General features: G+C 36.8%; 1 protein-coding gene across 1 annotated transcript in view; it reads right to left on the minus strand.

The window, feature by feature from the left end:
- MIPOL1 (mirror-image polydactyly 1) overlaps window positions 1–24,288 on the minus strand; it is a 261,334-nt gene that overhangs the window by 91,700 nt on the left and 145,346 nt on the right. Inside the window, exon 12 of the mRNA XM_040969560.1 lies at window positions 11,604–11,698. Coding sequence (XP_040825494.1) covers window positions 11,604–11,698 — 95 coding nt within the window. The remainder of the gene's footprint in view (window positions 1–11,603; window positions 11,699–24,288) is intronic.

Genomic DNA, 24,288 nt, shown 5'->3' on the forward strand with positions numbered 1-24,288 from the left:
GAAATCTGAGAGAATTCTCTTTCATAATCATATTTTAATTTTTAAATATATTCAGCCTTTTTGTAAAACATAAGCCTAATATAATCCATTTTTCATAGATGCCTATTCTTATGCATCAATTTTTATTTTATGCAGGTCATGAAAGATAAGGGTCACTTTTAAACTTACAAAACTATTCTTATAATGTTTATATAAAAAGAGTACATATACACAAAAATTTATGCTTTATGAGAGTATGAAATTAAAGTTAAATTTTCACCTTCTTACTCACCACATACTCCAAGAACTCTGACTGCCAGACTTCGTCTCACTCCCAAGAATCGGCTGTTAAGTTTTTGACACATCATACTGCTTAGGCATATACATAAAGACATTGATTTCAACTATTTTCTTTGAACATCAAAGAAGTGCCAAGCACTGATTCAGGTTTAAGATGCTGTGGTAAAGCAAAATTCTTGTCCTTAAAGAACTTATATCCTAAAGGGTAATCCACAGTTACAGGATAGTATAGACTGATTTAGGCATGTCTATTAATGGGAAAAATATAAAGTTGGGTACCAAAGAGAGGGAATAAGTGAGCAGCTGTTTTAAGTAGTATGGTCAGGGACATATAAGCAGAAAGTTGAAGGAATGAAAACATGATATTGTATCAGCAGAATACTGCACGCAGAGACCCAGAGATGGAATATGCAGAAAAATAAGGGAGCCAGTATGGCTGGAGTAAATTAAGAATAGAAACATGTTAAGGATTGAAGTGAGAGAGATAGCCAAGGACAAGAGTATATGTGTACAAATACCACTTTTATAAATGACCAAGACAATATATACATATATATATATGCATTCATAAATTTAAACGCCTATAGGATTGAAGCGGATAATTTTAAATGAGTGAAAGAGGCAGAATGGAGAATCCAGCCCCTTTTAGAGAGGCAACTTTTACCTAGTTCCGGTCAATTGCTGAAAGACATTCTATGTGGCAGTTAATTTTATGGATCAACTAGGAGGACTGTGGTTGCTAGATATTAGGTCCAACAGCAGTCTAGGTGTTGCTATGAGGGTAGGATTTAGAAAGGTTAACATTTACATCAGCAGATTTTGAGTAAAGCACATGACCCTCTGCAGCACACGTAGGCTCTGTGCAACTACCTAAAGGTTGTAAGAGGAAAATGCCTGAGGTCCTCTGAGGAAGAAATGCTCGGACTCATTACTGCAATGTCACCTGCTGGCCCTTAAACAATTCATTGAGCCAATTTCTTAAAAAAAAAAGATTTCCCTGTATATGCACAGACTATAGGTTCTACTTCTCTAGAGACCGTTGACCAGTAAAACTGTCATGCCATAATCCCAATTTTTATTTTGGGAACTAATTTATATATAGATACACACATACATTTAAGACAGAGATAGGGAGGAAGGCAGCAGTGGCTCAAGAGCTTAGGCCATTTTCCATGGCCTTCCTGGATGTAGTAGCAGGAAGCTGAATCAGAAGAACAGCAGGCCAGGCCTCAGGCTGGACTCAGATATGGAATGCTGGTGTTGCAAGCAGAGGATTAAACAAATGCACCACAATGCCAACTCCCCACCCTTTAATTTAATATGTATTTTTTAACAATATGTACACAAAAAGAACAGCTGTGAAAGCATTTCTGTTATTTTTTTTCACTAAAAGACACTGCTACAATGAACTTGTAATGATCTTGCTTCTTAAAGGTTTTGATGCTGCTGTTGTTTGTTTTTAAATTCTAAATTTCAAGAGAAGGTACATGGTTTGGCCTAGCAGTTAGCTTAGGCTGCCTGTGTTCCCTATGAGAGTGTCTGGCTCCTGCTTTCAGCTTCCCATTGATGAAGATCCTGGGTGTCAGCTGTGGCACTTGCAGTAATCATGCCAACACAGCCAGATGGGAAACCTGGGTGGAATTCCCAGCCCCCAACTTTGGCCTCTTGATCACTATGGGATTTATAGAGTGAGCCAGAAGCTCTCTTGATCTTCCCCTCACTCCCCCTCTCAAAATTAAATAAGCAAAAAAATGCATTTCAAAAAAGATAAAATCCAAATAAATGTTTCTGATAACAGTTTTAAGATCTAATCATCATAGATCTGGACAAAAAAAAATTTGATGACAGGGGATTGATTTCCCTTAAAATGGAGATTTCATTTTGGCCCACAAATCTATCACTGAATTGAATGCTGGAGTAAAAGTCTAATCACTTCATTATCGACCCATTTATCAGTGAATTCTCACTATATACATGGTATAAATGCTGTACAGGACAAACAATCTCCTGCTGAATCTTAATGCTTATTCACTTGTTTGACATACATTTATTGAAATTCTACTGTATATAAAGCATAGAGACCTAGTAGACGCATGCAATTATTGCAAGGGAAACATGAAACATGTATTCTGAGAGAGACAATGTGAATAACTATGATAAGAGTGTTGAGTAAAATGAGAGAGATCACTTGTGGCAGAGAAGACACAGACGGGATTAACAGAATTGATATTTAAACTGTGTTTTGAAGGTTCAGCAAGGATCAGATAGTAGAGATGGAGTATTCCAAGAAGAACAAATGATGCAAGGGAAAGAACTGATTTGGAAAACCACAAAATTTCTATGAAATGGTGAGAAACAGTGGATATTATAGTCAATTTAGTATTAATAAATACTTATTTAACTCCTAATTTGTGTAATATAGTATACCAGAAACATAAACATGAAATGCTGGGAAATATACAGATGACTGGTGAAATATTAAACCAGAAACAGAGATGTCAGTAATATCAAATGAGCTCATGAATGGTAGGTCAAAGACTTTATATAATTTGTTCTAGAGGTAATATTTTATTATTAATTTTTTTTGGTGTCTGAGTGAGAGAGGTTAATAGTATTTCAAAACCAGAGATAAGTAGATAAAGTAATAAGAAACAATGGCCATAAAATTATTCAGATGTGGCCTAAAGTAGAAGAAAACAAAAGTAAAAGTGACTATAAGGAAAAAGCCAGTAAAATTTGGTTAAAAATTAAGCTGCAATGTGGACATTGTATATATGCTTAAGCTACCGACTGGGATGTTAGCCTCCAATGTACAGTGCCAGTGACAGCATTGGCTTCTCTGCTCCTGATCCCGTTTCTTGAGAAGGAGTACATGGTGGTCCATGTGCTTGAGCCACTGCCCCTGGCATGGAAGGCCCAGGATTTGGGCTATTGACTTTCACCTGACTCAGCTGTGGCTCTTGCCAGGATTTACGGGGCGAACCACTGCATGGAAGGTCGATGTTTTCCTTTCTCCCTCTTTTACTCCATTTCAGAAAATAAAAACAATTATTTCAAAGTCATTCATCAAGTATTAAAAAGGAGATAAAACAAAAATACTTCCATAGGACTCAATTTGCATCTGTAGAATCATAATAATGGTGACAATCTGTGCCAAGATCAAGTGGAATGCTGTATTTTTTTCCTAACATAAAATTATAAGAGCTAATGATAAACTTATTTTAATCCTAACTCTGAATCATCTTCTAGGCGCCATCACTAACTGGCAAATATCTTTTGTTAAATGATCTTAAGGAAGGAAGTAGGGTCATTTTGTAGATTAATCAACAGCATTTGAGAGCTATACATGTCGAGATTAATAATAATTGCTATAACTTGCTGTGTTGAACAAAGCAGATAAAATAGTGAAAACCAGTAATGTAAAAAAATGCCATGTTGAATATGAAATTACAGATGGCAGGAATTATTTAGGAAGTGATATTTTAGTTACCAATTTGTCTTTGAGTGTAAAAACAAAACTGATTTTAAGGACTCATACATAATCCTGTTATTACACTTGGTTTGTATGGTGCCTGAATGTTTCAAAAACTTCAAGAATAGCAAGCATTTCACTGAATTTTCTTAATAAGCAGGTAATGTATTATCTCTCTGAGTTTAGATAAATTAACTTACTAAATTACACATACTATAGGTGAGTTAGAAAGCATATGGGCCAATGAAAAATGATCAATGCCATTTATAAAACATCACACCAGATCTCAGTCAGCAGAAGTTCTAATTGCTAAGGATATTACACACACACACACACATACAGACACACACACCCCTCTGAACAAAATTTATAAAAAGTGTTACCACAATTCACAAGTGTACCCAAAAGTCTGCTTGTCAGAAACCTAATACTCAATACAAGGGATATGAAGCCTGATAAAATGGGAATAGACTATGAAGTCTCTACCCTGATAATGGACTGATATCATTATATCAAGAATGAATAAGCTATTGCAACCTAATAGTGAATTCAGGCACCTCTTCTCTCCCTTCCCTGCCTCTAGCCTACTTTCCCCTTTTGTCCTTCTAAAGAGTTAGATGACAGTGCCATATAATACATTTCCAAGCCTCCAACTGTAAGCCAAATAAAATTGTAGTCATCATAGAAACATAAAATTACAGCAACATAAAATGGATAAAAATGTGGAATTTCACTCCTTTCTTAGTATGTTCCATATAGTCTCAACCTGCACAGTATTGGAAATAAATAATATGAACCTAGTAAGGTTCATGTTAGCTTACTTTTCACTATATAAAACATTCATTTTTTTTTTAAAAAAAATACCAGCACAATCATATGAGACATGTTATCTTAAAATACAGTCTATGATATTCAGCATTTTTTATCTAAGATGTGAAATTTAGCATGTCCTGAAGCCATTACAAATTCACGTTCCCACCTAATAAAACAATAATTTAAAATAAATTAGCTGCTGCTATTATAAGTAACTAAATTAAATCCTATTCATCTATCACCAAAAAAGAGAATCTAATTCTTACCTAAATATATTTAATACATATTTTCTTTGGGCAGAGTACAGGAAAGCAGTATAAAATCAGCAGACAATAAAACGCACGCATTCTCTATATTAGAAAATAGTTCATTATAATTATGCCTTCTGAACTTAGGAATGTGGCACTACAGGTTTACAATAGCAGGAAAAAAATCATTACTAAATACAAATCTAATCCCTATAAATTTAAGTTTCTTCCTTGAATAAATCATTTAGATTTGAACTAACAATGCTATTGTAAATATATTTAACACAGAAAGGAGGTTCTAGAACTTTACTAAGAGTAATTCTGTAACAAACAAAATTTATTCTAAAACTTCACAGTATTATTCCTATATAGTTATCTTTTCTGCTTTAAACTGAAGGGGATATCAGTTATGCTGTTAGTGTCTTTATCTACCCACCTTTTTGACGACTGCCCCTTACCCTACTAAAGGATATGCAAGACTGGCATTTCATTTTCTAAGCTAAAACTCAAGGTTTTCTAGAACTCAAGGGAAATAAGCAGGAAAGAAGAACTTAGAAATGGTTCACATTTCATATTACCATACAATGAAATGAATGCTATAATAATAATAGTAATAATTCTTAATAATAATAGTAATTTTTTTTCTAATCCAGAGAAAGAAAGCAATGTTTTTAAAAAAGTCAGTGTCACTAAATAGAACACTGGACTGTATATTGCCCATGCCTACAATGTCAAAATACATTTAAATAACGGAATGATGAATTTAGGACTGTTTTTGAAAGACTGCACTAGTGTAGTCTTTCAAATAATACAAGGAAAATCAGTGAGGGGAGGGGACTTAGGGAGTCGGACAGAGAAATCCCAGAGCCTAGGGAACTGTAGCATAAAGTAAGTCAACGTCACTAACTGGCAAAATTGAAGGGAAGTTGAATGAGAGTCATCAGTATATTTTGTTCTACTCTTCAAACTTATGATTGGCTGTTAGGAAACTGAGAGTCAGACTTGAGGCTCTTACATGCGCATTGGATCCAGATGTGTTCTTGCCTCCAGTTAACAGTCTGTCTCTTATGTTTTGTTATCTAATTTTTTCCAAATCATTGGTAAATAACATTTTGTACGACAGTTTATATATTATGCTTGCTGGCATATGTAATTGTAAAACTTACTTGAAAAACAGAAAGCATAATTTTTCATAAGCCCCGGCAAACACAATTCACTGTGAGAAAGAGTTATCTGAAAATTATAGAATTCATCTTGATTTCCTCACACAAAAGTGAAACTTCTCTTTTCCTCTACCATGTGAAAACCATGAGGAAAAATTTTAACCTATGAATTAGTTATATTTTATATATGAATTTACAAGCATCACCTAGTCAGGTGTGTAAGAAGTACTGTTTCCTTTCATTTAAGTAAAATTTTATCAGAATCTGAGCTTCAAACAAATTTGAATGTGATTATTTTTGGTAACTTTGGTTAACTTTCTAGAGTTGACTACTTTGGAAATCTTTATCCTATACCATTTAAAGTAAACTTACATAAATCCTCATTAAATGTTCTCTGTACTTTTTGTCAAAAATCTATGGCAAAACACATAAAATTTATTATTTAATCATCATTAGTGTACAATTCAGTGGCAATAAATAAATTCACAATGTCATACAACTATTTTATGATTCATTTCCTGAGCTTTCTCATCATCCTAAATAAAAACTCTGCACCTGTCATACAATTGCCATACCAACCCTGGGTAACTCTATGTTCTGCTTTGCCAAATCCCTAATAAGCTATTCTACTTTACATCCCTATGAATTTGCCTATTTTAGGTACATCATAAATGGAACAATATGATATTTGTCATTTTTGTCTTATTGCACTTAACATGTTTTTAAGGTTCATCTGTAGTGCAGCACGTATTAGCAAGTCATTCATTTATGAGGCTGAATAATATTCCATTGTATTTTAGTCACACTTTGTACATTCATTCATTTGTTGATGGGCACCCCAGTAGTGCCAACTTTTTGGCTATTGTGAATTCAATTAAGAAAATTAGTGTGATATTGGCAAACCAGGGTAGGGGGTGGGCCTGGTGGGGGTTATTGTGGGCCGCTCTCATCAGGATGCAGCTCCCACTGGTTTCGGTGAAGACCGAGTATGTGCTGTGCAGAACCAGGCTGGACTGCAACACCCATTGGTTCCAGTAGAAGGCGGGGCTGAAAACGGAACCAACCCAGCAATTGAAATTACCAGCTGACCGGGTGCTGGGCCCTGTGCTTGCTGGTGCATACAAGTATCTGGCCTGGGAACACCTCAGACGAAGTTTCTTTAGTGATCTCCCCAATTGAAATGCCAGACTCAGAACCCAAACCATGAAGGGACAGAAGATGGAACAAGTTAATCAACCACCTCAGCTATAGGTGGGCAACAAAATACCGGGCAAATAGAGACGCTATGATGGACAATGTCAATTAATGGATTTTTCAACAACCTCATTGTGTTTGGAGAGGCAAGATTGGCAGCAATTTCAAAACTGGTGACCTATTGAAACCACTTCAACGAGTATCTCGGAGCATGTCCCATATGCGGGACTTGGGGTGGGTGGGAAACCGGGTGGGGCTTCTCCCTCAATATCCCCCTCTACCTCAGATATATGAAGGAAACAGTATGGAAATAATAGTCTTATCCACTTTCCTGTAGCCCTTGACCCTTTTTGCCCAAATTAACTATGTAAAGATTGACAAAATAAAAAAAATTATTAAAAACAAATAAAGAGTAATAAAAACAGTGAAAAAAAAAAAGAAAATTAGTGTGCAAGTGTCTGAACCCTTGTTCTCAAATCTTTTCAGTATTTACCAAGGAATGAAACTGTGGCATCTTAACGGTTATTCCATATTTGCAATTGAGGAACCATCAGGGTGCTTGGTACAGTAGCTACATTATTTTACATTCCCATCAGCACTGCCTAAAAGCTCTTGGTACTTTTTGTTTTGATAGACATAGATATATCAGAGCATAGATTCGCCTTATATTTTTCCTGAGTACATGTCTCATATTCTTCTATTCATCACATGTTGTAGACCTTTTTATTTTTTGGTATACTCTTCTTTTCTACGTGCATCTTTTATTTTTAGGTAATTTCCTATTATAGCATCATAGTGAGGACACCAAGATACTCAATATTTTAGGGACAATATTTGAATGGATATTTAATATTTAAGCACCATAGCTTTGAATTATTTGTATTATGCTTTGCCTCTTCTCATTTCAACCACCCAATTCTGAGTCAATATCTAAAACAGCCTCATTGTTCAGAATTGAGTGCTTTAATATGAGCTCTTAAATAGTAACATTTTATTTTCCTGACTGTAAACTGCTATCATTTTAGCTCTTGAATTTTCTTATTTCCACTACATGATCTCAAGATTTGTAGTTTCATAGTTATTTTTCCTATGAGCTTATCTATTCAACTTTAAAAACACCCTATTCAGCTTAGACTACCATTCATCATTTCAATGATTCTTTGCTAGAATCCATCAATTTACTCTACAAATCTGTAACAAGGAATGATTTATATTCTTTGAGTTCTGTGCTGCTATATAAACACAGCTCAATGTGTTAAATAATATAATTGTGCAACTAGAAGCTCAGTGAAATTATGGCAGCCATTCCCAACTGAGTTCTCAGAAGTACATGACTTTTAATCTTTCCCTTGTCATTAGTTCTTGCTATCATTTCTTTCAGCAGTTACTGTAAACTACCTAATTTCTTTGTTTCATATCCTATCATATTTACCTCACAGTGACCTCTACTTAACATAAAAATATGAAACTAACTGTAGCCTCAAATATATTTACCCTCAGAAGTATTGTTATCTTCTTCATTCTCATCTACGATCACAATCTGTCCATCCTCCTGACCTGCATCAACTCTTGAGTACACACTCTGAATTCCATCTCTTTCTGCCTTCTGGAATCCTATTCAAAAGCAATTCCTTCTGTTTATTTATACCAGATAACCTTTTCTTAAATTATTATTATTCGAAAGTCAGATATATAGAGAGGAGGAGAGAAAGAGAGGAAGATCTTCCACGTGATGATTCATTTTCCAAGTGGCTGCAATGGCCGGAGCTCAGCTAATCTAAAGCCAAGAGTGAGGAATTCTTCCGGGTCTTTCCATGTGGGTGCAGAGTCTCAAAGCTTTGGGCTGTACTGGGCTTCTTTCCTAGGCCACAAGTAGGTAGCTGGAAGGGAAGAGAGGCTGCTGGGACATGGACCAGAGCCCACATAGGATCCTGGTGCATGCAAGAACTTCAGCTTCTAGGCTACCAGTCGAACCCTACCAAATAATCTTAAACATAGCCAAGCATCTGTAAATGTTTAAAAACAAAATTTGTTAACATACCTTCTCTTCAACCACTTTTACCATCATTTTATATCTATTTCTTTATAGACTATTTGATTTTCAAAGTTTTTTGCCTCTCAATTGCTGTTTACTTCACAGAAAACTGGCTTCTCCCTTGAATACACTATTGAAAATACTCTAACAGAATTCACTACTGACTTCCTAATTTCAAGCACAAAGGATAAATCAATCCTTATATTACTTATCCTTTTATTAACACTTAAGTGTTTTTTTTAAAAGAAATTTCCATCCTTGTGTTCAGTGGCATTATCTTTTTTTAAAAAATAGTTTATTTATTTGAGAGAGAAGAAAGGAGGAAAAAGGAAGGGAGAAAAAGGGGAAGAAAGAGAGGGAGAAAAAGAGAGAGGGAATGAGGAAAGGAGAGGGAGGGAGGAAAGGAGGGGAAAAAGGAGATTTACCTATTAATACACTCCCCAAATGACTCCAAAGGTCAGGTCAGGGTCAGGCGACTCTATCTTACTCTGCCTTCACCCTACACCCTGACCCCCTCTCCCAGCGACTGGTGTTCCCAGGCACATCAGCAGGCAACTGAATTGTAAGTCAAGCAGACAGGACTCTGATAAGGAATGTTAGCACAAGTGGCAGCTTAACTTGCTGCGCCACAACACCAGCCTGGATGTAACGCTTTAAATCTACTCTGATCACATTGAATTCATTTAAAAAAAATTCATCTCAATAAGTCAAAACCTGTGCTAAGTTGGGAGTGGGGATGATCATGTTACTATTATTAAGTTGTTATTATTTTATGATACAGTTCTTTAGGCTCTGGGATTTTCCCAACCCCCTCCTGATATCTCACGCCCACTGATTTCCCCTCTGGCGTTACAGTCATAAGTATGTCATTCTGCTATAGAAGTGCTTCCTGGCATTATAGGCATGGACAATGTCAGAGTCCAGCATCCTAGGATATATTCAACAGTTTTCACCAGGAGCCCATCTTTCATCTGGTTGCAGAGATGCATACTGCACTGTCTCCACATCTGGACATGTCATTCTCCACTACGCTGCTATAATACAGGGAATTATATTATTTAATGCTACTCCATGAAGTAGGAAGTATTAATTTCTTTTTTTAGGAAAGGCAATGGGCTATAAAAGGCTTATTTCTACAAGGTTAAAAAAATATATGATTGTCAACTGTCCCAGGAACTTTACAGTACCACATGTAAGAAGCAATGAGAAGGGTACTCATGAATTATAAATCTGAGGTATTACTTGCTAGCTCCGAATTTAGAAGAGATCATAAAACAACTAGATTCACATAAATTTTTAAAAAAAGGCTTTAAAATATTTCAGCTTTACAGTTTTAATAAGTCAATAAAATCTGTAATTATGCAAAGTGAACAAGCCTTAATAACTAGTAGTAACAGGCTCAGCAAGGTAGCTTAGTAGCTGAAGTACTTGCCTTGCATGCCCCAGGATCCCTTATGGGTGCCAGTTCTAATCCCAGCGGCCCCGCTTCCCATCCAGCTCCTTGCTTGTGGCCCGGGAAAGCAGTGGACAGCCCAAAGCCTTGTATCCTTGCACATGTGTGGGAGACCAGGAAGACGCTCCTGGCTGCTAGCTTCGGATTGGCTCAGCCCTGTCTGTTGTGGCCACTTAGGGCGTGAATCAATAGATGGAAGATCTTCCTCTCTGTCTCTCCTTCTCTCTGTATATCTGACTTTCTGATAAATATAAAATCTTAAAAAAAAATAACTAGTAGTAACAGGGTTTATTCTTCAGGAAGAGATGTATGTTAGTGAATGCTTTCACCTTTTCTTTTTTTATCATAATGAACTATGAGATTACATATGTTACATAACTCCTCAACACATAATCTTACCGGCCTGTCACATATTCAACTGAAGCATAAAGCAAAAGTATTACAAAACAGTTTTTACTTTAAGGAGATACCTGCTGATATTCTCAATTCAATTTCTTTTCATTAAAAATAAAATGCCCATTTCACAACTATTCCTGACATGTAAATGAAGTAAGACTATTAAAAAATTCCTTTAGAAAGTTCCATATTATATAATAGGCCAAATGCTGTTATTCTGCTACTTACTATTTTTACTATGTCATCATTTCAGAGCATTTCAGGCATTTAGATGGACAATCAGTGCCAAACGAATGAGGGTTCAGCTAAATCGTAAGAGTTTCATGCATTTTACAATTCTGATGGGAATGTATATTTAAACTTCAACAAATGTGGGAAGGAGGAAAGGAAGAATAATGAAAATCTAGGCCAGAATTATCTTAAAACTGCCAAATTTTTAAAATATACAATATTCAACTTCCGGGGAGTATTTCATCACTTATACTGTAAACTCAGATATATTTCTTCAACTAAAAATATTTACTTAAGCTCAGCCCAAAAAGATTTTTACCTGTAGTAAACTCGAAGTGTTTGGATTTCCTCTTCAAGTTGTTCATACTGTTGAACTGCCATTTCCCTGGCTTGTTGCATAGATAACAATTTCGCCTGCAAGTAAATAATATTTTAGGAAATCTGGTATTAATTTTGATATTTTAACATACAGCACTACAGGATGAATTGGAGTGTGACATGTTTTAGTTAAAAATCTACCAGCTTTTTCAACGATGTCTCAAATTTTCACACAAAAATCTAAAAATGTTAATAACAAAAGACATGAAAATATTAAATTTACTGGCTTTGCTGATCACTAAACTTCAACCTTCCTTATCTGCATCATCAGATATAGGCCCTTCTGCAATGTTTAACCTTACACATAGAATTCAGAATGCGGAACACAGGTTCAGAGCAATATCTAGGGTAGAGATAAGTACAATGGGTGTTTCATATACAAATTTAATGTGGCTCCACAGTCTAATCACACCAGATTTTCTTTTAACTTTATTAATAGTAAAACTCAGAAAATTCTAAATATGTTGTCAAGCCATCTTTGATATTCGACATGAAAAGAAATACATGAGACGACAGCCTGATTCTTACTGATATAATTTAACCTTTTGATTTCTTGGCTACAGGGGAAAATAAGTCCTTAAAGCAGAAGAGCAGTTCGCCCGAATGCATGAGAATTTCATCCGGGAAACATCATTACTCCTCATTCCCTATAATATTTGAGTTTTAAAGTATTGGCAGTATTTTTGATAAGGTTTCAAACAGTAATTTAAAAAGAATTTACACATTCCTACTCTCTTTCCCATAGGATTTTAAGCATCAACATAGTTCTCACAAAACTTAAAATATGACAATGGTAACATGGTTTTCAGTGTTTTTTACTCAAAGTTTGATTTCACAAAGGGCTGCTTTTCACTTTGTTTATTTATTAGAAACTGGTGTTTATTTTCTGTCAACTTCACTCCACATCTGCTTCAAAGACCCCAGATCACTTAAGAGCACTCGGTGGTTGTTCCTACCCATTCAGTGGCCTGAGCCGTGGGGGCTGCAGACTAGTCTTAAGTATTAGGCGGGGCTCTCCAGTCTTCAGTGGGGAACTGCTGGATGGGCACAGAAGGCCACCTGCACACCCTCAGACCACTCTGCAACCTCGGGCTGAATAGCTGTGAACTCAGCAATAGGGCGGTCCATTCACCCTGGAACAACTCCTTGGTCACAGCCTTTTCAACCACAGCCTGCTCCTCTTTTTCAATCTTTTCAGGATCGTGGTAAGAGTAGAGATCAGGCGTGACCTCCCATGGGTGTTCACGGGAGATGATGCCACACATGGGCAGAACCTCCCGGGCCAGCATCCACCACCACAAACCCACGGAGTGGGCTGCTTTTCACTCTAAATGATGCTGATATATAACACCAAGCACATGGCTCTTACAAACATTACAAACAAAACCAATGTCAATTATTAAAAAGTAATTGAAACACTAGAGCCAGAGTTTCAGAATTTTGCTGAGTGCATTGATTTCATCTGAATTATTTTCATGTAGGTAAACAGAGTCAGAAGACATACTGTGAAAACTTAATTACAGAAATATTAATTTATGCAATACAATTAACATAAGCAATACTACCTTTCTATCTTTAATAATGGAGAATTGTTAAAACATGCAATAGCTGGATCTTTGCATATCAGTTTAGGCACTAATATATTAAATTACTCTCAATGTAGGCCAGCAAATTCTCAGTTACTGTAAGGTTAAATTTAAAATATTTGCAAACTTGCTTTAACATGCTACATTTTCCAACTGTAAGTGACATAGTCTCAAAAATTAGAAAAATGCAGTTAGCATAAAAATAAGTAGTTGGCTTTTGACATCTTTTACAGCCTTGCCAATTTTCAGTGTACCACAAGACAGCAGAAATGGCAGCTTAGAGGCACAGGCAAGCACAGTGATGAATGGCAAGACAAAGATCCAAATCAAAAAGGACATGTGGTACGTGTTTTTCAAAGAATATCAAATATTGTCAGGCAATAAACATACCAAAGGCAAATACTTCAGATGATTATTTTGCAGTTTTTTTTTTTCCTTAAGCCCAGAAGCTCTTTAAAAGAACAAAATAGAACACAAACACTAAACTGAGTTCTTGAGTGCCACACTGCGGCAGAGTGGATTAAACCACCATTTGTGATGCTGGCATTTCATATCAGAGTTCAAGTCTTGCCTGTTACGCTTCCAATCCCTGCTAACGAGCTAGGAAAGCAGGGGATTACAGCCCGAGTGCTTGGGCGTCTGCCACCCATGCAGGAAACCTGGATGGAGTTTTGGTTTTGGCCTTGCCTGGCTTGGCAACAGGTTTTGCAGTCATTTAGGGAGTGAACAGGAATGGGAGCTCTCTGCCTGTCTCTTTCTCTCTGTGTCATTCTTTCAAACAAATACACAATCATAAAATAAAACAAAACAAATCCCCCAAACCAAAAAATAAAACCAAGGGTTATAAGAGAAAAAGAACATTTTATATTAATAAAGCTTTTACAACAACAAAAGTCTTTGTAGGAAGATAACGACATGGATATTTTGTCTAGAAATTTCCATGAGAGTGGAACGGTGAAGCCTTTTCTGGATACCCATGCTGCAGGTAGCACTGGGTAGTTCAGTTTGCCTCCTATACTTATTTGGCTATGAACAATTAGTATTACTTTAATTTCTTTTCACTAAGTTTTTTTTTTTTTTTTTTTTTTTTGCTAGGACCTACGCCCGATGTTTAAAGTTATTATAAGTTTCCTAACTTTAACAACTCCTGTTTTATCAGATAAAACCTATCTGGTCAGCATAATTTTTTGTTTGTTTTGTTTGGGAAAATCCTTATGTTATGCAACAGTCCTGTCAGCCCTTGTGCCAAAGATGATCATCTCTGAATAGCCAAGTTATCAGAGTTGGGCTATCCAGCAAGGGTACACCATCCCATCAGCTCCAGAACGAGAGAATTATACTCCTGAATCCCTACATACCAGCTGACATGTCCTTCTGGATCTTCTGGGTAGATATATCCTTTATAGGAGTAAAAAGGCGACCAGAATAATCAGGGTAGTTTGATTTGAACTCTCTGAAGAACTCTGTATTTATAGCCCATGTGAAATAACAGAATCAAATCAGTATTCAATAAGCTACTAAAAATAACACAAGCTCCTGCCATAATCAGAATGTGCTTTGCAAGTTCAGTAACACCCTTCTATACTTCTAGTTTGAGTAATGTAACAACAACAAAACCCCAAAGAACCATCCAAATATTTCCTTTGGTACAGTGCTAGACATAAACTACAGGGACCAGTGTTACGGCAAAGCTACTGCTGGTGACGGGCATCCCATATAGGCACTGGTTCAAGTCCTAGCTCTCTGCTTCTGATCTAACTCCCTGTTAATACACCTGAGAGAAAGTAGTGAAAGATGACCCAAATACTGGCCACCCAACTCCCCGCTGCCACCCTCAGACCTGGAAGATGAAGCTTCCGCCTGTTGGCTTTGGCCTGGCCCCAGGTTATTATGGCCATTTGGGGAGTGAACTAGTAAATGGAAAATCTCTCTCTCTGTAAATCTCTCCCTCTCTATCCTTAACATTGCCTTCTTTCCTCCCATCCTTCCTTCCTTCCTTCCATTCTTCCTTATTTTCTTTCTTCCTTCCTCTCCTCCCTCCTTCCTTCCCTGCCTCCTTCCTTCTTTCTTTCCTTCATTTCTCTCTCTCTCTCCATTTATTGATTTTTATGGGAAAAGCAGATTCACAGAGACAAGAAGAGAAAGATCTTTTCATTTGCTGGTTCATTCCCCAGTGATCACAATGGCCAGAGCTGAACCAATTTGAAGCCAGGAGCCAGAAGCTTCTTTCAGGTCTCCCACATGGGTACAGGGTCCCAAGGTTTGGGCCATTCTCTACTGCTTTCCCAGGCCACAAGCAGAGAGCAGGATAGGAAGAGCAGCCACTTTCTGCAATGTCATATAACAGGATTCATATAGAATTTGCTGTTTGAGTCTGGCTTCTTTTACTAACATAATGTTTAGGAGATTCATCTATATTATTATATGTACCACTAGTTCATTTCCTTATACTGCTGAGGAGTATCCATTATGTAGATGTACAATATTCTATTTACCAGTTAGCTGACATTTTGCTTTTATTTAATTGTTTTTAAAGATTTATTTATTTGAAAGGTAGAGCTTCAAAGAGAGGCAGACAGGCAGACACACACACGCACACACACACACACTCCATCCACTGGTTCACTCCACAATACTGAGTCCGGGCAAAGCCAGGAGCCAGGACCTGGAGCCAGAAATCAGAAGTTTGTTGCAGGTTTTCCATGTTGGTGCAAGGGCCCAAAGCACCTGACCTATTTTCTACTGCCTTCCTGGGTGCTTTAACAGGGAGCTGGATCAGAAGTGGGGAAGCTATGACTCAAACCAGCTCCCTTTTGATATGCAGGGCTCAAGCAACAGCTTTACCCAGAACACCACAGCATTAGCACCAGTTTTATTCCAGTTTGGGACCAGTTATTATAAAGAGCTGCTGTAAAAGTCTGCATATACGCCAATTTGCACACACATACCTCTATGTCTACTGCATAAACACATACAAGTGAGATTGTTGCATACTACAGTATGTTTATGTTTTATATTTGTATATGTATATAGATACATATTTTACACATATTTTATTTTGTTAAACAAATTCCCAAACTTGCTGCTTATATTGGTATAATATAAATCATCTTTGCTTAACTGTAATATCAATGCCACTTGTTGAATGAACACTATGAGTTGGAAGTTGTACAGAGTTTGAAATATATTATTATACTCTATTCTTGAAATAAGCATATGCATTTTATGGAGTTTAAATAACTCACAAATACAATAGACTACAGACTAGTAGAACTAAATGCGAATTTGGGTATATTTGGGCCAAAATGAATATTTTTCTTTATACCACTATACAATATTCTGGGAGATACATAAAATTAAATTATGCATTTATAATTTTCTAACTATATGAAATATAAAATAATTTCATATTGTTTAAGCAACTGTCTGATAAGACATATTGTTTGAAAAATATCTGATAAATATATTACAGATAGATAATGCAATCATATATGCCTATGGTTACCCTGTAAAATAATTCTATGATAATAATTAGCAAACATATTTAATGATAACCTTGAAGTGTGACCTTTTTCAGTAATGTTAGCAAAAATTTCTAGAGACTTTTTTAATTCCATCTTTCCCTCAATCCAGGTATGAAAGCTTGGACCATTTCCAAATGTTTCACTGAACATGTAGTATTAGCAACAATTTCCTCTTCTACAAATGTAGGAGACTTTCCAAGTCTAAAATTATCTGGTTCTGTGATTTAATTTGTACTATGTGCTTCTTTATTTAGTCACACATAAGATCAACTGCCTTTGTTCTGTCATAAAAACCGATCTCCATTAATAGCCTTGTAGTTACTAAAGGAAGGTTAACTGTATCAGACTACAACTATTAAAAACACATTTAAACCAAATATAGCAAGATTCTAAAACAAGATAAAAGTGGTTTATCCATTATAGCCCAAACAAATAATGTTCAGTGATGTGAACAGCATTGTATTTTTTTCTTTTGATCTAAATTATTAGATATAGTTATAAGGAAACATTATCGTTTACTACTTTGACACTTATATTTATTTGAAAGACAGAGTAGAGGGGACCAGCACAATGAGTCTATAGCTAAACTTCCACACATTCAGAAGATGTGCAAAAAGCTCCTGTCTCTTGGCTTCATGCTGGGCCAGCCCAGCTCCAGCTAGGGTAGCCACTCAGGGAGTGACCCAGTGCCTGAAGACCTCGCTCTCTGTCTCTCACACTCTCTCTGCAATTCCATCTTTCAAGGTAGTAAACAAACCTTAAAAAAAAAAACACTAGAACAAGTATTCAAATAGCACTAGTAAATCTTGCTCTTCAATAATTGCCTAAAATATAAATTAAATTTAATTGCCTTCTGTGGTATCTTTGCAGCTAAAGTCCTTGTCTCGCACACAATGGGATTACATATGGACACCAGTTCTAATCCCGGCAGCCTGGCTTCCCATCCAGCTCCCTGCTTGTGTTCTGGGAAAGCAGTCAAGGACAGCCCAAAGCCTTGGGAGCCTGCACCTGCATGGGAGACCTGAAAGAGGCTTGGGGCTCCTGGCTTCGAATCAGCTCAGCTCTGGCTGTAGAGGCCGCTTGAGGAAATGAATCAGTAGATGTAAGATCATCCTTTCTGTCTCTCCTCCTTTCTGTATATCTGGCTATACAATAAAAATAAATAAATCTTTTTTAAATGCATAAACTAAATTATCTATTTAAAAGTATAAAGTGGGGCCCGGCACAATAACCTAGTGCTTGAATCCTCAAATTACATGCACCGGGGTCAGCCCATATGGGCATCTGTTTGTATCTCAGCTGCTCCACTTCCCTTTCAGCTCCCTGATTGTGGCCTGGGAAAGCAGTAAAGGATGGCCTAAAGCCTTGGGACCCTGCACCCATGTGGGAGACCCAGAAAAAATTCCTGGCTCCTGGCTTTGGATGGGCCCAGCTCTGGCCACTCATTGAGGCCACTTGGGGAGTGAACCAATGGATGGTAGCTCTTTCTCTCTGTCTTTCCTTCTCTCTGTAAATCTTTCTAATAAAAATAATATTTAAAAGTATAAACTGACTCAATGGATTAAAAAGACCCAATTATGCTGCTTATAAGAGACTTACTTCACATCTAATGACACACAAAAGACTAAAAGTGGATGGATATAAAAAGATTACATATAAACAGAATCCAATAGCTATCAAGATTGGTCATACTTAAAATTGATAAAATAGGCTTTAAATCAATAACAGTAAAAACAGATGAGGAAGCCAAATGCCCTCAATGGCTGGGGCTGAGTCACTCCGAGGCCAGGAGCCTGGATCTTCCAGGTCTCCTGTGTAGGTGCAGGGGCCCGGGGACTTGGGCCTTTCTTCACTGTTTTCCCAGGCACATTAGTAGAGAGTTCAATCGGAAATGGAGATGCTGGAATTCCAACAGGAGCCCATATGAGATGCTTGTACTGTAGACAGAGGCTTAACTTGCTACACCACAGCACCAGCCCTGAGATGGGAAGTCTACACTTTAAATTTAAGCCTTCTTGGCCCCGGCGCGATAGCATAGCAGTTAAAGTCCTCGCCTTGAATGTGCCAGGATCCCGTATGTGCACCAGTTGTTATCCCAGTGGTTGTGCTTCCCATCCAGCTCCCTACCCGTGGCCTGTGAAAGTAGTCAAGGACGGCCCAAAGCTTTGGGACCTTGCATCCGTGGGAGACCTGGAGGAAATTCTTGGCTCCTGGCTTCTGAACAGCTTAGCTCCGGCTGTTGCAGCTACTTCAGGAGTGAACCTGAAGATCTTCCTCTCTGTCTCTCCTCCTTTCTGGATATCTGCCTTTCCAATAAAAATAAATAAATTTTTAAAATAAATAAATAAATAAATAGATGAGGAAGGTTAACAATGAGAAAGAATGGAATCAATATCAAAACACCCAATATACAAAGCCAATTTTGACATTTCAAGAGAGAGATACTTTCCAATAAAACACTAGCAGAAACTTTTACACACATCTTACAGCAACTCGAATGAAAATTAGTGAAGACAGCAGAGTTAAATTGCAGCCTAGATTATTCATCTCATAGACACCCACAGAAAATTCCATTCAAAACCTGCAGAAGCTATACAATCCTCTCAATAGCACAAAGAACATTTTCTAGGATAGCCATATAGCATGTCATAATACAAATCTCAAAAAAAATGTGGAAGCCTGAAATCATATCAAGTATCTTTTGGCACAAGATCACATGGCAACAGAATTAGATTTCAGTAAAAAGAAAAACTTTGAAAACATGTAACTACATGGAAATTAAGTACCTTTTCTTGAACAATCTAAGGGTAAAAAACCCAATACCAGATGACTTCAGTACTGAACTCCACTACACATTTAAAGGATTAACAAACAATTCTTAGATTATTCCAGAAAATATGAATGAATTCTTTCAAACACATCTGAAGAGGTCAGAACTACCAGGATATCAACACCAGACAAGGACACAAACACAACAAAAAAGAAAGCCACACACCTATAGTCTAGATAAATGCAAATGCAAGAATCATCAATAAACTACCTGCAAATCAAACCCAGCAGCACATTAACAGATTATACACTGCTACATCAGCCACTGGATAGATGAAAAAATGTTCAGCATTACAATCATCAGGGAAGCACAAATCAAAAACCACAAGGAGATATCACCTCATTATAGTAATAGCTTTATAAAAAAGACAAAAGTGCTGACAAAGATGAGGAGGCAAGGATGAACCCTTGCAAACTGGTAGAGGAAATTCCTGGATAAAACTGGAGGTTATTATGTTAAGAGAAATAAGTTGGGCCCAACAGGGTAGGCTAGTACTAGGATCCCATGTGGGTGCCAGTTTGTATCCTGTCTGCTCCACTTCCCTTTCAGCTCCCTGCTTGTGGCCTAGGAAAGCAGTCGAGGACGGCCCAAAGCCATGGGACCCTGCACCCATGTGGGAGACCTGGAGGAAGCTTCTGGTTCCTGGCTTTGAATCAGCTCGGCTCCTGCCCTTGTGGCCACTTGGGGAGTGAATCAGCGGATAGAAGATTTTTCTCTCCTTATCCTGTAAATCTGACTTTCCAACAAAAATAAATAAATGTTAAAATTTTTAAACAATTGAAGAGTGTGTGTGTGTCAACCTCAGAAAGACACATTCTGAATGAAATTGTTGATATGACAGATCTGAAAAATGTTGATCGCATTGAAATAGTAGTTGACAGAGGCTGGGGATAACTCGGGTAGGGGTAAGATGGGAAGAATAATGATTTGGTATTCAATTGCACATAGATACAAGCAATGAATTATGCTCATAATTTTATTTTAAGGATAAAAATATCCTGCTGGAGGATACTGAGTATTTTCACCCTGAAAGGTTAATAAACAATTGAGTAGATCTTACTATGATTTATGTACAAATGTATACACGTATTGAGAAATCACATGCTACTGCATAACAATATATTTTTCATTAAAATTAAAAAACATATTATTCAGCTATTTCAAACAAGAAAGTATCTACATGGCTGACAAACATGATAGATATTCCAAACATCAATAGTTATTAGAGAATTAACATTTAAGTTTCAGAGTACTTTCATATCACCCATAGCAGAACAAATAAAATTTAAATAGTTATTAACAATAGGATGTGTTCATTAAGATGTGAGAGATTAGACATATCTTACATTTTTGCTGCAGCATAAAGTAGTCTTAACACCTTTAAAAAACTTTTTGAAGATGTTGATATCCTAAAACCTATTTTACATTTCTGTTGCTGATAAAACATGCCATTCACTAAATTGGAAGAAATGAACTTGTCTTCTCACATGTATTGTGAATAATTTTAAAGGCCATATTATGCTGAAATATAATAAAACTATAGGTTAGCAATCATCTACTGATAACATTAAAATCTAAAAATTCTGAAAACAAAAAAATCAATACTGATACAGAAACATATTGATGGTAAAACCTGAGAGAAATGAAATAAAGCTGTTTACAGCCTTCCTCTATCTCACTCATTGTAAACATTTACATTTTGTTACAGAATTATTGTGTTTGATTATCGAGGACTTCCCTTATCCGCCAGAGACTGTTGCGTAATACATAACAAATGTATCTCAGTACTTTAAAATAGTTTGAAAAGTTTGGAATTATAAACCCATCTGGACCTAATGATGTATCAGTGTGGGCACATTTATAAGTAAAACATTTCTAAAATAAAAAAAATATATATATGGCCAAAAATGCTGATGACAAAACACCAATATTTCTGGAGTTCCTATACCTCATGTAATTCTCTGAGGATTTGACTTTTACAAAATAGCTGAGAAACACTGAGGTATGACTTCTGATGATCTTATGGGGAACAGGTGTTTAGCTCAGCAGTTAAAGATGCCTGGTTCGTGGTCAGCACTGTGGCATCGTTCTGCTGCACTTCTGATTCATGCCCTGCTAATGGCCTGGGAAAAGCAGCAGAAATTGCTCAAGTGTTTGGGTCTGTGTTACCCTTTTGAGAGACCTGGATGAAGCTCCTGCCACTACAGCCTCTGGACGCTTACGTATACAGACCACTTCTTGCAATGTAAGAAATACATGAACATATGCCAACTGTTAAATATTAGCAGGATTTTACAAACATATTTATAATTTCTAGTTAAAATAAGTTTATTTCTCTAATTTAAGCTTCAATATCTACATTACAATCAAATCTACACATATTTATGTGCTTTCAACTGAATCATTAGTGCTTGAGTAATGACTCATTGATTAGCCTTTGTAACTAAAATATATCACACTTATATTTTTAGTTGATATTAAATGATCAGAAAAATATTCAACTTTGTTTTTCATCTATATTTGATTTCCAGGCATTGCTGTGTTCAAAGACTATTGCTTTGATTCACTATGTTTATGGAATGATAAAGTCTCGTAAAAGCATCTCAAACTAAAAGCATTAAAGAATTGCTTTGTGTCCCCATTCCTCAGTCCAGTCAGACATTTTAATTGATTCCATAAGTGGTCTCCTGTTTACATGGATGCTGGGAAGAGCATTTATTCTGGGCATGTCAGGTGGAATAATGGTACCCCAAGTGGTTCATACCTTACTGCACAGAACCTGCGAATAAGTTAGGTTCTGTAACAGAGGAGAAGTATGGTTTCAAGTGGAATTAAGGTTGCTAATGATCTGACCATGAAACAGAGATTATTTTTGGATTATCTGATTGAGCCCAATGTAAATGTAGGTATTGTTTAAGTGGTAGACAGAGATAGCAAAGAGAACTAGAGAGCAGTGCAAGAAAGATTAAATGTCCACTCCTGACTCTGAGGTTGGAAGATGGATACAAGGCAAGGAATACAGTTAATTTCTAGAATCAGAAAATTTACCAGTTTTAGCACTTTTTTTCCTTATTATATATATATTTTTTTTTTTAGATTTATTTTTATTATTTTGTTATTGGAAAGGCGGATATACAGAGAGGAGAGACAGAGAGGAAGATCTTCCGTCCAATGATTCACTCCCCAAGTGAGCGCAACGGGCCAATCCGAAGCCAGGAGCCTCTTCCAGGTCTCCCACGCAGGTGCAGGGTCCCAAAGCTTTGGGCCGTCCTCGACTGCTTTCCCAGGCCACAGGCAGGGAGCTGGAAGGGAAGCGGGGCTGCTGGGATTAGAACCGGCGCCCATATGGGATCCCGGGCGTGCAAGGTGAGGACCTTTAACCACTTGCGCCACCGTGCCGGGCCCCCTTATTATATTTTAAAAGAGATATATTTATTTATTTTGAAAGGCAGCACTGTAGAGACACATGAGGAGGCAGAAAGAGGGAAGGGGGAAGAAGGAAGGGAAGGAGGGAGGAGAGGGAAGAAGGAGAGAGAGAGAGGGAATATCTTCCATCACTGGCTCTAAGGCCAGGACTGGGGCAGGATGAAACCCAGAGTTTCACCTGCACTTCCCACATGGGTTCACGGGCCCAAACAACTGGGCCCTCTTCCACTGATTTCTCAGGTGCATTAGCAGGGAATTGGTCAGAGATGGAGCATAGCCCCTCTTCTCACTGTATTTTTTCTGTTGTTGTTTTTCTTGCTCCTGTTATGTTTGAGTATTTATAGATAATTAAATTTAAATGATCAATAACATTAAAATAATGCATTTATATAATATCTCTATAAAATATAAAGTCATATTTATATACAGTACGATAACACATATAATATATATATCCTAGTAAACATGACCTCTTTAAGAGTTGGAAATATGCCTGTTTGTATATTTATTCACTATTTATAAATATTAAAATTAGAAAATACAATGTAGTTGGCCATTTTTGATTACCCGTTTAGTAAGCATCAGTGAGTCTCTGCATTAACTATTAATGACTTTAGATGTTGGCCTTTGATATTTCTTGATTTCACCTCTTAAAGCTATTCATACTGATTTGTACAAAGATACCATCTAGGTGTCTCAGGATTCAGTAATAATCTATTCAACAGTCAATCAGTTTTGCCTCTGAATATCTAGCAAACAGGTTAATGAGAGAGCATTTATGGTGTAACTCTTAAATGACTGAATTTCTCTCTCACTCCATCTACTCTTGGGATCATTTCTTCAGCAGAAAAAAAGTGTATACAACAAAACAAAGCATCAGCTGAAATGTAGGTTCCTAAAGAAAAAAAAGAAAAAGGAAGAAAAAGGCCCAATCTTCTTTCTCATGGCATGATACATTCCTTTCACTAAGCTCTCTGGTACCACCTAAGAACATGAGCACACAGAGAAAATTAAATTCTTATTTAAACTCAAGAAGCAAACATTTCCCAAAATGACAATATTCTCCTTTACACGAGCCGTAAACATTTCTCTGCATGCCGGTGCCCTTCTATTTAGATAGACTTTTGGCCAACAGTATTTTGTTTATTTGTTCAGGATCATGTATGTTTTTTCACAACATCTATAATATACTTTAGCACCTGAACACCTGCTGAACTAAACTTGTCCTGCCAGCAAAAATTTTGAAATTATGCAATCTGC

The sequence above is a fragment of the Ochotona curzoniae genome, unplaced genomic scaffold (assembly GCF_017591425.1).
Source record: "Ochotona curzoniae isolate NIBS_2020 unplaced genomic scaffold, NIBS_Ocur_1.0 scaffold_4701, whole genome shotgun sequence".
Lineage (NCBI taxonomy): Eukaryota > Metazoa > Chordata > Mammalia > Lagomorpha > Ochotonidae > Ochotona > Ochotona curzoniae.